We start from the raw sequence: 15039 nt of genomic DNA, 5'->3' as shown, positions 1-15039 counted from the left end.
ATTTCTTCCAGATTAATTTCTTACAAGAAAAACTTTAGGAATGATTAGTTTTGTTTTCCTCATAATTCTGACACTTCTATAGTTTTCCAGTTTTGGCAATATTTCTTACTCCCAAGATAGGAATTTGGCTAGCAAAACTAATGTCAGCATTGTATAAACAGGTTCACAGATGTTGGCCTGAGTTTTTTTTTTTTTTTTTGTCATTTTAATAATTATATTAGGAACATTTAAAATGTCAAAATTCAAGGGTTTCCTATTATAAATGTTATATGCTCAGATCAGACAATATGGAGTCTTTGAGGTTGTGAGTAGTGTTTAAAAAGGGTTATTGATTTCAGAATTTGATCATAATTTTTTTCTGATTGCTCTTGGCGCACACACACGCGCGCGCACATATATATATATATATATATATATATATATATATATATATATACACACACACACACACACACACACACATATGTATACTGGTTTATACTTGTGTGTGTATAATATGTGTGTGTGTGTGTGTGTGTGTATAAAATACTTTTGAAAAAAACCCCAGCATTTTCAGAAGTTAAGTTGAAAAGTAAGTTTGTAATTTTGAAGACAATTTGCATTGTGCATGCTGTTCTATGTATGCAGCTTGTTTGGGTTCTCTGGCAGTTACTGGGTGAGTGACTAGTGGGTAATCTGTAGCAACATCTGTTATATGCCCCAGTGGTGCATCTAAGAGAGTGTTATATTAGATGACACATTGTCTCTTTTTCTAATGAAGTTAGAAAGTTTCTTAAAAAAATTTTTTTTTTTAATGTAGCAACGTTGGGGGCAGAAAGGAAAGTATGAAGGAAAGACTTATATAGATATGTATTACTACTGCTTTTGTACAATTAATTTTATCTTTCTTCTAGTCCAAGTGGGAAGAAGTTCAGAAGCAAACCTCAGTTGGCAAGGTACCTGGGAAATACGGTTGACCTCAGTAGTTTCGACTTCAGAACTGGAAAGATGATGCCTAGTAAATTACAGAAGAACAAACAGAGACTGCGGAATGATCCTCTTAATCAAAATAAGGTTGGTTAATTTATTATTGTACCTATATGCTATTTCAAATGCTCCCCAAAGAGTATTTTATGTTGTATTAATGACTGAAATTTTGGCCATCTGAACCTCTGTCCCCTCCTCTCCCAGCAAAACTCTTTGACTTATAAATTGATTATTTTCCTGTTATTCAGCAGTACCTACACAGAGAGAACCTAGGTACATCATGCAAAGTAGAAAACATTTCAGTATTTCTCTAGGCCAGTATATATTACACCTTTTGATCCATTTGGATTCTATTTACAGAAGATTTCTTTGTTAGTATTAATTGTCCACTTTAAAAAAAAAAAACTGGGTGCAATGGCCCACACCTATAATCCCAGCAACTCAGGAGGCTTAGATAAGAGGATTGAAAGTTCCAGGCAACTTAGTGAGACCTTGTTTCAAAAATAAACAAAAAAAGGTGAAGATGTAGCCTAATGGTAGAGTTCTCCTGGGCTCAATCCTTAGTACTACAAAAACAAACAAAACAAAACAAAAAACCACAAAAATGCCCAGCAAAATTCTTATTGCCTAAAAAGAGGAAAAATTTTAATGTGTGGAAATATCCTTACCACATACTTCATAATTGTAATTTTTAGGTTCAAAGTTTGAGGAAGGGCAATTTTATATTGACTTTTGATGTTGAAGATGTTGACTCTTGGGCATAATCTCATCCTAGTACTGTGATTGCAGTTTTTTTTCCATTAGCTCTGAATTTTATTGAGCTGTTGGTTGATGGTTTATTGTATAGCAATGTAAACAGTGAAATTATATTCAAAAACCCAATATTTTTCTTTTTCTTCAAGAGCAACTATAAACATAAAACCCACAAGTTGCCCATTGACCTGTGTAGTACTTATGAGATTGTTTTTCTTGTTTTTATTTTTTCTGGTGCTGGGATTGAACCCAGGGTGTTGTTACACATGCTGGGGAAGCACTCTGCCACTGAGGATACCCTCAACCTTTTCTGAAATTGTTTAACCAAATTACTTCCATCAGTAAGCAAGGAGTTGAAGTTAAAGTCACCATTGTGGATGCCTAAGTGGATGATTTTAGTAAGTTGATTATCAGTTGTTAAATTGTTTTTCTATAACCACCATTGTGTCACACCACTGGTTTGAAAGAAATGGAGGGAGAAGTCAGGTTTTTTCTTTCTTTGCATGTGACTGCTATAATTCTGCAGTCTTCGGAGTCCTGAATGGATTTTAGGAATCCAGAAGCAGTGTAATAGAGTAGAAAGGACTTAGGATTCTGAAGGCATATTTTGGTGGACTGGCTCTGTTCTTATTAGTAGATACAGGCTTAGGCAACTTTCTTAACTTTTGAGCGCTTTAGGCTTCTCATTTGTAAAATCAAGGTAAGAAAAATTTTCCTTTAGCATAATTGTGAGAAACACATGGACATTTGTGTAAAAACATTTAGCCAAGTATTTAACCTAAGTTAATTCTTTTCCTTTCCCCACTGACCCTTCTCTAAGCTGCCATCTACCTGAGCATTAAGCTACCTTGGCAAACAGTGTTACTTGATGTCCAGTGTAGTAAACTTTCTGACCTAAGCTGTCTTCTTCCCTGTGTTTTTAACTCTTTCGGAAGGGCATGGGGCCTCTGCTTCATACTTATTTTTATTAATAATTCAGCTTAATAGTTTGATTTCTAAAAATTGATATGGAGCACAGAATACATTGTCTCACATGATGTCTTATATTGATTTCCATAGGGCATTGGCATTTTTGTTTAGAGAGGCAGAATGGGAAGGGGAGATTAAACTGTTTCTGCATTGCTTAACTGTGGGGTTAATTTGAGTTAATAGTTATGAAGATATTAAGAAGGATGAAAGATAGTGGTAGGAGAATAGGGAGCTCAAGTTAGCAAAAGTTGGGACCATGTATATGTGAAGGTGATATGCCTATAAGCTGTGATTTATTTTGCTTCTTAAATGTATAAAAGAAAATTAAGATTCATATTTCTGAAACTGCCTTTTGGAAATTCTAATCACAGTGCAGACTCTACCTATGGAAGGGGCTCAAATATTTATGAAATGAACAGAAAGCCTTCAAATTATCCTGTTGTTTCCACAATCACAGTTTAGCTACACTTAGTATAATGTGAAGATTTATTTCCTTGACAGTTATAGTTTATTAAAAACCCAAAACTAAGATTTACTTCCTTGACAGTTATAGTTTATTAAAAACCCAAAACTAATTCGTCTCTTTAGTTTGTGTGCACCTTTCTGCTCTAGCTGCGCTGGACCACTCATCATCCTGCACCATGGCATGCACTTTCAAGATTCTGCTTGCTCATATGCTGTTTCCTCTGCTTGGAATGTGCTTCCCCCTTCCCTTCCATCTGGCGAACTCCTCCTCATCCAAGGCCCAGCTCCATTGTCTCCATCTCTGGGAAGCCTGCCCTGCATCCTCCAGGCAGAATAATTCCTTCTTCCATAATGCTTTCCTGATGCTTTGCCATTGTATTTGTTACTTTGTCTGCTTCAATTAGACTGTGAGCTCCCTGAGGGCAGGGACCATGTCTTTTTGTTTTTGTATATTTAGTCCAAAGCCTAGCACACGGTAGGTACTTAATAAATGTTGTTTGATGTGTATTTAATATCCACCTCATTCTAGAAATTTATAGTAGTAATAAAAGTGTATTAAATAAATTAATGTACCAGACATTATTTTGGAAATGGCTTTCATTTTCATTGTTTTCTGAAACTTCCTATGTGAATTTTTTGAGGCATAGTCTTATTTTTGTGTGTGAATTTATTTTAGTTACGTAGTCATAAAGTGGAGTTTTCCATTTTTTTTTAAAGTAAGCTCTCTTTTGGAGTAACACCAACATTAAACATCTCTAATAAGACAGAAAATATGTGTAGCAAAATAAACTGAATTATGTCTTTTAAATTATGATAGTACAATATAAAGAAAGTTGTGAGATTTAAAATTATTAACAGAACTCTGAGGTAGTGATTTCCTATACAGTTATAAGCCTAGCCCAAGCACATCATTAATTGTGTTGTTTTTCAGGTTTTTTTTTTAAATTTTTTAAAGAATTAGAGATATAGTCAACAAATAAATTTTGAAACAGGCTAACTTACAGTTTAAGTTGACTAATTATAAGCCAGGATCTTAATGTATCTTCCATTATTAAAGGTGAGTTTACTGGTGATTAGTAATATTTTCAAGCATGATTGGAAAGATAACTTTTGAAGATCTTGCAGAGTGTGTTTTAATTATTTTAGGATGGGTGAGTGGGATGAAATGGGCATTGTTTTTTGGTTAATAGCTATTACTGTTTTTCAGTATCCATTTCTACTTGTCTGAAACTCAATCTTAACTTTACCCTGAAAATCAATTCCATTCTTGATTATGTTATGTCTTATTGATCTTGTTGCCAAGGCTATAATTATTTCTAGGTAACTCCTGTCTCACCAACTGACAAAGTGGGTTGAACTCTCAAGTAAGTTCCTGATGATATTACATTGGGTTAATAAAAAAACTACAGAAAGATTTCAAGGTCATCAACTCAGAAATGGTATTCAGAGTCACTAGCAGCTTTTTAAGAGCATATTCCAAGAAGATATAGAGTATCATATCCAGTGGAATTTTCTGTGATGATGGAAATCTTATAGCCATAGCCACACGTGACTGTTGAGTAACACTGTTAGTGTGACTAAAAAACTGTATTTTTAGTGTTCTCTTTAAATTTAAATAGCCACATGTGCCTAATGGCAACAGTATTATAGAGCACACTTCTAGGGCTTTGCCTCTCAGTGTGAATAAAACAATATACTCTTCTCTCCAAAAGCTAAATAATGTGTAGGCATTTATGCAGGTTTTGATTTTTCAAAGAGGAAATGTTTCAAGTTTTCAGAAATAAGACTTTTGATATTTTAGGAAGAAAATGGAGATTAGAAGCAAGGTGATAGTTTCTAAGAAAATTTAATTTGAAACACTGTAGGATTGTATAAAGAAGAGTATAGTGGTTCTGGATCAAGACATGTTTAGGGAACTTAAAGTAGTTTGGTTTTATTGCTAGAAATTCTTATTTTAATGTTCAGATGTGTAAATATAGACCAAATTCCTGTGTTTCCAGCTCTTGACAACATGAAAATTTTATAAATTAAAATGACAAAACTAATAATAATGAAGTTCTCTAACATTAGTGTGACCTATGATGTATTTTACAAATTGCTTATGATATGAATATGGTACAGAACAATTTTGATTTTGGCTTGACAGTCCTACTAACAGCTTGGAATAACAAGCTTGGAAGACAGTTCTTTCATCACATGTATTTAGAAAAACAAAACAACATATTCTTTTGAATGGAATCAATTTTTTAAATCTCTTATTCATTTTTCATGAATTATCTTGGTGTGAGGTGGATTATATATGACTGTACTTTAAGTTCTCAACCATTTAAAAGATGCTTATTTTAATTATTTCTACAAACTAATAAAAGTAAAATTTTTTAGGGAGCTCAGATATATCTTGGGACAAACCTGTGCAGTTTGAAAAAAAAAAAAATACCAACTTAGTTGTTGGTGATAAAATCAGATTTGGATGATGGATATAGATTGGAATGAACTGTGGAGACTGGATTTGAGAAGGGATGAAACTGGAAGTGGATTACTTGGACTGTTATAGTTCAGAAAAGTAATGATGGCTTGAATTAATGTTGTAGCAGGAGGTGTGGAAGTGGGAGACTCAAGGTACCTGATGATTAAGATTATAGAGAGAGGGAATTTTGCTGATATCTGCTAAAATTCTTACTTTGTTCATTGCCATGGTTTAAATGTGGTTTGCCTCATAGAGGTTCATGTGCTAGTTGCTTGGTCCCCACAATAACGGTTTTGATGTGGTGGAATCTTAAAAAAAGATGAGGCCTCCTGGAAGGCAATAAGATGATAGAGCTCTATTCTCATGAAGGGATTAATCTGGTCTTGTGGAATGCATTGGGTCTTATCCCAATTCACAAGAGAACGGGTTGTTGTTACTTATTTTTGGTAACAGGGATTGAACCCAGGGGTGCTTAAGCACTGATCCATATCCCCAGCCCCCCCCCCTTTTTTTTTTTAATTTTGAGACAGGGTCTTGCTTAGTTGCTCAGGGCCTTGCTAAATTGCTGAGGCTGCCTTTTTGAACTTGGCTATCCTTCCTGACTCAGCCTCCTGAGTAATCCCAGCAGGGATTACAGTTGTGCACCACCACCCTTGGCAAGAATGGGTTGGTATTAAAAGAATGAGCCTGGCCCATGCCTGGTGTCTGGCTTCCCTGTTTGCACAGTCCTTTTGCTTGTGGACTGCTGCTTTGTCATATTGTGACACAGGCAGAGTGCCTTCACCTAGCACCATGCTATTTGGACTCTCCAGCCAGTAGAATAAACTTCATTTAATAAGTTTGTAGGCTTTCAGTATTTTGAAACTGATCAAGTTAGTCACTTATTGGGCAGGACTGGATAAGGGTAAAGGAAGAACAAGAAGTTTGGGGATAGAGGAGGAAGATTGAATTAAAATAATTTTGTATTTGTGTTTCCAAAAGAGTCTTGGGGGATCCCCAGGGATTTAGAATTCTTATCCTTTTGGTTTGTCATTGGTTTTCCAGTGTAGGTACAAAGAGAAGAAAGGTATTCACAAGATGAAATAATCTTGTGGGGAGTGAGAAGTACCTTCCAGAATCAAGAGAATGTGGTATAACAAAATCCTAGAAAAGAGTTTTGGTAAATTCCATGGAGTGATCAAGGAGGATAAGACTTTGTTTCAAAATTAGAAAGGAGGGGCTAGAATTGTGGTTCACTGGTAGAGCACCCACCTAGCATGAGTGAGGCACTGGGTTTGATCCTTAGCACCACACAAAAGTAAGTAAATAAAATAAAGGTATTGTGTCCGTCTACAATTAAAGAAATGTTTAAAAAAAAAAATTAGAAGGGAACTGGTGACCTTTGTGTAACCCTCCTTCAATAGACTAAGGGATCAGAAATCATATTTTCGGTGCCAGAAATTTTCTGGGAGATGAGAAATTAGAAACGAAATGTTCTTGATTTTATGAAAAAGTTTTAAAATTTTGATTTGTTATTACTTAGTGAAGTAATGTACGTAAATAGTGAAAAGGATTTTCAGTGGAAAATGCCTTTCTCCCTCTCCTATCTCTTAGTAACCTGTCCTTCTGCCTTAAGGAAACTATTGTTAATGAGTTTTTGGTTTCTTTATTTTTAGAGCTTTGCAGCTGCAAATGTTATATATGTGCCTTTTTTTAAACAAAACAAAACAAAACAAAAAACCCTTTTCCATAAAAATGGTTAGATTATTCTCTTAGGAAGCTTGAGCAACAGGTAGAACAGATAGGACAATATTCAGAAGAGAATGTACAATAAGGAACATGTTTATAATACGGAACATATTCTTTTTCTTTTAAAGCTTGAAAGATCAGATTTTAAGGAACCAATAGAGAAGTGTGTGGTAGAAGTTCTAACCTGAGAGTCTGTGCCTCAGGAAGACCTCTAAGAATCTTTGAATTGCTGGGTGCCATGGCACACACCTGTAATTCCAGTGGCTTGGGAGACTGAGGAAGGAGGATCTAAAGTTCAAAGCCAGCCTCAGAAAAAGGGAGGCACTAAGCAACTTACTGAGACCCTCTCTCTAAATAAAATACAAAATAGGGCTGGGTTCAATCCCCATCACAAAACAAACAAAAAACCCCCAAAACCTTTGAATTGTGTGTAGTATTTTTTTTTCTTGTTTGCATTTTTTTAGGGGAGTTTATCTTCATCAGAATCTTAAAGGAATGAAGTTGAAAAACATTAGTAACCACTGACTTTAAAGTAGAAGGAGCAAGGCCTTGTCAGATGATGTGAGTGAATAGGCAAGGGACCAAGTCACTTGCTGTAAATCAGATTAGGCCTTTGACTATGTATGTTTTTGGTGGTTACTTTTTTTTTTTTTTTGGTAGGGGTGTTGAACTTAGGGCCTTGTGTACTCTAGGCAAGCCCTCTACCACTGAGTTATAGCCTTTTTAGTTATTGGATTGACTTATATCTATCTGGGGGATACCATGATCAATTAGCCATCACTAAAAGGCCTTATGCTAGGAACATTCTGATTGGTAGGGCATATTGTGGTAAGAACTGCCTGTTGGCTTCTACTTTCCTAGTAGTCTTCCATCCAAATAATAAACATCATTCCTTCTACCAACATTTCTGGCCAATGGAGAAAGTAGTTGAAATATCTTCCAAAGATATTTTCCAAAGATACGTGGGCTCTATTTGTCAGTTTATTAAGGCCTTGCTGAATGGAGTGCCTTCTGGTCTCTCCCTGGAAGTGAAAAGGGGAAGTGAATACATCATGGGTGAAAAATTTAACATTGATACACCTTGAAATTCTTCCAAGGGGACTGGGGTTGTGGCTCAGTGGTAGTGCACTCGTCCAGCATGTGTGAGGTACTGGGTTCGATCCTCAGCACCACATAAAAATAAATAAATAAATAAACAAAGGAATTGTGTCCATCTACAACTAAAAAAACGTATTTTTTTTTAAAGGAATTCTTCCAAGGGATTACTGGCATTTGATAAGCGTGGGCCACTATTGAGTATAGGTTTCTGTTAATTTGATATGAAATGGACACAATAGAAGTGAAGAGGAAGTTGCTCTTGTCTAGTGAGGAATAGTAATGGCCTAGACACATGTGGTGCCCATGGAGATAGAACTGGACAGATTCTAGATCTCTTTTGCAAAGAGAATTAATAGGTTTGCTAATGAATTATGTGTGGAACATTACAAAAAGATTCAAAGGTGAGCTCTTGATTTTCACATTGGATGGATTAGGGTTTCATTTCTGAGATCATTGTAGGAAAAGACTATATGGGTTGATAAAAATCATTTTGAATGTGCAAAATTGAGGTGCCTAGTAAATATCCAAGGGGAGGTGTCATGTATGCAGTTGGGTATACTGTATTAGAACTGAGAGTCTGAGCTGGAAAGTCATTAGGGCATAGATAGTATTCTGAGCAATGGGTTAGAGAAAAGCACTCACCTATAGAAAAGGAACCAGGACCAAGCCCTGGAGAAAATCTTAAGGATTTGGTTAAATAAATCAGCAAAGTGGATTGAGGGATTGAGAAAAGGAGAGACTTCCGAGAGGAGAGTGTTAAAAAAAAAAAGTTATTGCTGTTGAAAGTTTAGTAGAGGAAGACTGAAATTTCCATTGAGTTTGAGAACATGAAATTTGCTAATTACCTCAAGAACAGTTTTGGTGGGAACAGGGCAGATTGGATTGGGTGGTAAAGTAAATCTGAGATAAAATTGGTTAATGTAGACAATTATTTTAATAAATTTTCTTCAGTAGTGGGAAAATTACTAGGTGGTAGACAAAAGAGATGCTGCTTTGGTTAATCTCTGGGTAAATGGATAGTATCAGTGAAAAAACCATGGAAGTCAAGAAAGCCAAACATTTTTGCAGTGTAATGATCGTGATGAGAACATGCAACCTGTGCTAGGTAGGGAAAAACATGAAAGGGGTAAACAGCAGTGAGAAAATAGGATGGCCAATGGACAATAGTTGTAGAAGGGGTCAAAAAATGAAAAAAGTACCAAGTGAGCTGCAAAGGAAGGCAGTGGAAATCAGAGAATTGGTGCTTCATTAGAGGAGATGGTACAGTTACTAGCATTGACAAGCCTGTGACTATATTAGGTAAGCAAGATTAGATAGAGAAAGTCAAAAGACTCATGATGTTGGGTAAGTTGTCCACATGAGTATTTAGGTCCCTGAGGACAAATATTGGGATTGATTGGATGACTGGGAAAAAAAATTTCTTAACAAATGATGGAGAAAACAGGAGGGGCAGAGGGTAGCTAAATGCTATGGGCTTTACAAAAGCTGGTGTTTTTGAAGGAGCAAAAATGGGAAATGATTTGAAAGTAGTAATGGAGATAAAGGAAGGAAACCTTTTCCACTTCCTGCCCCTTAGATGTGTGGTCGTAATGGATCAAGAGAGAAAGGGAGTGCAGAGAGTATAACTCAGTGGTGGAGCACTTTGCCTATTCTGTAGGCCCTGGGTTGGAGCTATATCACATGGAAGCAGGGAAGTCTGAGGTAGATGTACAGAAAATATGGATGAGTGGTGGGTGATGATGTATGTGATCTGAGAAATGAGGAAGTGAGGCCATTTCATTATTACTTGGGTAGGCAGAAATGTAAGGTGTGATGGGATTAGTTTTGGTTATTCTGAGAGTGGCATTCTCGAATCGCTCCATGAACACTAGCTTTGTGGCTTTGCTCTTACCTTCATTCTTAGCTTTTTATATGGTGATTTGTAATAAAACTACACAGTGACGTGTGGGCTCCTTTAACTTTTTGCTAAATCTCTAAAGGAGAATGGGTCACCATTTTGGGCAAGTTTGATTCTCTTCAAAGTTTATTAGTATCCAAGGTTGGTTGGCTCTTATTTATCTGCAAGTTGATATTATCTTTACCAGTTAAACTTTCTGTTCAACTCTAAAGGGTAATCTGTTTCGTCTGTGACTTAACTCGTCATCCTGTTGGTTGACCTTACACTTTGTACTTTTCACCAAGGTGTTAATCATCATACTAGTTCCCTTTGTGTAGAACCAGTGTGCTAGATTATTTTCTTAGCTATACAGCAGTCAGTTACTATGATTTGTTACCTACAATGAAACTTTTCGGATTCAGAATTGAGGAACATATTTTTTATGAACCTTGGTTCTCCAGAGAGCAATTCAGTGTGCCTCATGCAATGTACAGTGCTTGTTTTGATGTCTTAATCTCTTGTCAATGTGCTGAGCTTTAGATTCTTTGTATTCTTTATTTCCTATTATTTCATAATATAATAACACTATGGTTGACAGTGACTGCCAAAAAAACACCATCTGGAGACAGGATTATTTTCCCACGGGACACTTGTGTAGGGCTGGTTGCGTGATTCAGAAGAATATGCCTGTCATGTTTATCTATAAGCATAACTTTGAATGTTAAATAGTAATAGATGGACCAAATCTTGATATTATTTCTTTTACATTATTAAATTTGAGGCAGATAATACAGATTACTCCATTCTTGGCTTAATAAGTCTTTACTGAAAGGCTGCATTTAATTATGATATCTACCACTTAACATCTGTAAGTTTAAGACAAAATGAGACTAATGGGAAGGGCTGGATGGCAGAGCACCTAACATGTAATAGCACCTTTTTTTTAATATTTTCTTTTTTAAAAAATCAATTTATTGATTCTAATTAGTTATACATGACTTTTTGTTCCTCAAACATATCCAAGTGTAATAAATCCTTTTGAGAGGGCCTGGGCTTGACTGTCAAATAAATATATACAGCTAGTGTCAAATTAGGTGTGAATGAGACAATTCCATACAATAGCAACCTTAGTTTGGGTAGGGCTGTTATATCTGGTTGAAATTCTTTGGCATCTTTTGTAATAAATCCTTTGATGACTTTATAATTAAATCTCTTTAAGAAATTTTTTTTTTCAAGCAGAACTCTTCAAGAAATGTTTTTGACAGTGGATTTCAGCCTTCCACTCTTGTGTTAGCTGTAAATATAGGCCTTTTAAAATGAGCTCAAAGTGTAGTCTACCCATTATTAATTTTTTTTTTTAGTATGATGCTATTGATCTCCTTAAATGTTGTTCCTCACTTAGTATATTAGACCAAGTGGATTTTCCATACAAAATAATAGATGCCTGATATACTTTACTTTTTGCAAAAACTATGAAGGTTGCTGCCGGGTTTCTGTTCTCGTGACTAAAAGGCTCAGGGGTCACTGTAGTTAAACTGGGCTAACTGGGCTGCACGAAATAACCACACAAGAGACACAAATACCTTTTTCTTTGGGGTCGCTGTGACAGCTCCTCTGACCTTAAGGGTCCTCAGGAAGAGAGAGCACCCGCTGACCCTTTATATTGAGGAGAAGCTATTCAAATAAGGCAAGGGGTCAGGTTTCAGGGGGCTGAGTTTATCTTCATGATGTCCACTATTAGCAGGTTGATTGACACCTGGGTAGGCCACACCCAAGGGCACAGTAAGAGAAGGGGACACACACAAGGCACTTCCATGGAAGATTCTATCCTAAACAGCAAGGGGTTATATTACAAAGGAACAGGTGAGCATAGCTTCACTCATGGGGCTGTAGCAAGACACACCCATGCACGAGACACTGACCCTCGAACCCAAGGTTGGTGCAAGGTTGGTCTCCCACAGGTTGAATAACCCTGTGCATACAGGAAAAACTGCTGAATTGTCTATTTTAAAATGGTAAGTTTTATGGTATGTGAATTTTATCTAAATTGTAAAAACTATGGAAGATTGCCAGGCACTTTTCATTGTTGACATTTGGTTTTATGGAATAGCATTCACTATTGGCTGTTGTATGTATTCTGGAGCAAATCTGGAATTGCTTTTTGAGAATAGTCTTAATTTGATCTAAAAATACTACTCAGGCACATCTGTCTGTGTGTGAGCCAAGGAATGACTTTGCTTCTGGGAAAGCTCAACAGGTTAATTTTCTAAATTTCAAAGGTATGCTCAGTATCAAATTAACGTGAAAGAGATAACTATTTTTTTTTTTAAAGAATTTGTGTGTCAAGATAACTATAAACTTCTTTTGCTAATTGTTATCTTCTCCTTACCCCCAGAATTAAAAGTTCTGAGGCAGGGATTTTATTGTTGGGTTTTGTTGTTGATTTTTCTTTTCATGACTGTGTGTTCAGTGTGTAGTCAGTGTCTGGCATATGGTAGGCGCTCAGTATTCGTTCAGTGACTGACTGGAAACTGCATTAGCAGCAGCAGCAACGACAACAACAACATTACATATGCATTACTTCATTGAATCCTTATAAGAATCTTTGCAATAGTTGTTATCCTCCTATCAGATAAGGAAATTGAAGTTAGAGATATAAAGTCTTTACTTCTCAGACTAGGGCATGAATATCTCTCTGTTGTGTATACAAAAGCACAGAATTAAATAATGCTTGAATGATATTTGGAACTATCAGTTTTATTTGAACACTTTGGATAGGTAGAACAACATTTTAACCTTAAGGCTGATTTTTAAAGTGAAATGCAAAATTTGCATGAATTTTAAGGATAAAATGAGCCAGTCATGGAATATGTGCAATGTTGAACTTTCTCGTGCAGCTTTTTTCAAAGCCAGTCTGAAAAAAGCAGTATTTAGAATATACAGCAAGTCTCTGGTGTTCAGAACATGTTATGTGAAAGTTTGACCCAGATCATTTTAAGGAATTCATTTCATATATCTTTAAGTTCTGTATATAGTGTACTGTTTCCTTCAATTGTTCTGCAAACATATCTACTGTAAACAAAGGCACCTGTTTGTTATTCCCTCTATTCTTCATTATCAATCTTTCATCTCACAGGCCCCCTCCTCTTATTGTCAGCAATATTATTATGGTACAAAACATTTGATTATCAATTAGTTTGAAATATTGGATTGAGAAAATGAATAACAGTGATTTTTTTTCCCTTAAGTACAATTCTTTGCTTTCAAAAAAAATTAGAGGACTTTACGTAGTTATCAACTGATTATTAACATCTTTTTGATGGTTCACTGTGTGATATTGTAACATACAACTCAAAAGGAGTTCAGAGATTTGAATGGCAGTAAAATTCATTCTGCTTATTTATGTGATCAAGGTTTTTTAGTGCTACAGCTATACAAAATTAAGAATAGGAATAGAATTGACACCAATTTTTGTCCAATTATTGAAGTTAAAAGTATTTATCTTGACTGTAAAGTTATTTAAAAAAAAAATTTTTTTTTTTTCCCCTAGCCAGGGACAGTGGGCCTTGTAGTTTCACCTGTTCCGGATGCTGAGGCAGGAGGGTTACTTGAGACCAGGAGTTCATGATCAGGCTGGGCAACACAGACTTTGACTCAAGATAGAACAAAAATAATTAAGAAAGATTATATGTGTGTGTGTGTTTTCTAGAAACCAAAAATTTGTATGTAATACATTATTCTTTTTTTTCTTTCTTTTTTTTTATTGGTTGTTCACAACATTACAAAGCTCTTGACATATCATATTATTCTTAGTGGTTTATATGCAGTAGAAGAAATTTTATCACTAAGAGTTTTATGGTTACAAAGTTTAAAAAATATTCATGTATATAAAAATTTTCAAGTTAAAATAGGAAGTAATTGTGAGAATGGAATTATTATTATGTTTGATACTGGGGATTGAACCAGGGGTGCTTTATCATTGAGCTATATCCATCACCCCTTTTAAAATTTTTTATTTTGAGACAGGATCTTAGGGCCTCACCAAGTTGTTGAGGCTGGTCTCGAATATGATCCTTCCCAGTCGCTGGGATTATAGGCACGTACCATCGTGCCTGGCAGGAATGGAATTATTAATTCAAAGAGAAAAAAGTTTTTTTTTTTTTTTTTTTTTGTGTGTGTGTGTATAGATGGTAATATTGGGTATATTGACTTCTGTTACATACATCATAAAGTGATATAATAGTTTATTATTAAAGTTTCAGTATTTCAATACTTCTGGTAAGTGTATCATTTGTAATTATTTACGTTAAATAAAATATGAAATATTCTTGTTATCAACTTTAAAATATGAGTGAGGTGTGTATATTTTAAAAATTCTCTGTGTAAGAATACAAAAAATACTGGACAGCCACTAGTTTATGAAACATAACCTTTATCCACCTCTTAAGTTATTCTGTAATTAAGTTAGATCACTGAAAGATTATACAATAATGAGATCCCACTGCTTTAGCCCTTTTCAGAATTATCTTCACTGAATTGTCCTTAAAGTCTTATGTTCTTTTATGAAAGATTACTAAAAAAAAAAAAAAAAAGGAAAAAAGTTAACCCATTTGAAGTCTGTTTAATATTTCTTGTGATGTTGAGTGTCTTTATTTCTTCTATATTTAGCACCAGGACATTTGTTTTCTTCATTAATTGTTATATTTCCTGCTTTCTG

At 35.3% G+C, this 15039-nt stretch overlaps 1 protein-coding gene across 1 annotated transcript in view; it reads left to right on the top strand.

The window, feature by feature from the left end:
* The window catches only part of MBD2 (methyl-CpG binding domain protein 2), a 75040-nt gene that overhangs the window by 15085 nt on the left and 44916 nt on the right, over positions 1–15039 (top strand). The window contains exon 2 of the mRNA XM_081263186.1: positions 894–1053. Coding sequence (XP_081119312.1) covers positions 894–1053 — 160 coding nt within the window. The remainder of the gene's footprint in view (positions 1–893; positions 1054–15039) is intronic.

The sequence above is a fragment of the Spermophilus citellus genome (assembly GCF_964194105.1).
Source record: "Spermophilus citellus genome assembly, chromosome: 12".
Lineage (NCBI taxonomy): Eukaryota > Metazoa > Chordata > Mammalia > Rodentia > Sciuridae > Spermophilus > Spermophilus citellus.
This window is presented reverse-complemented; position numbering and strand designations above follow the sequence as displayed.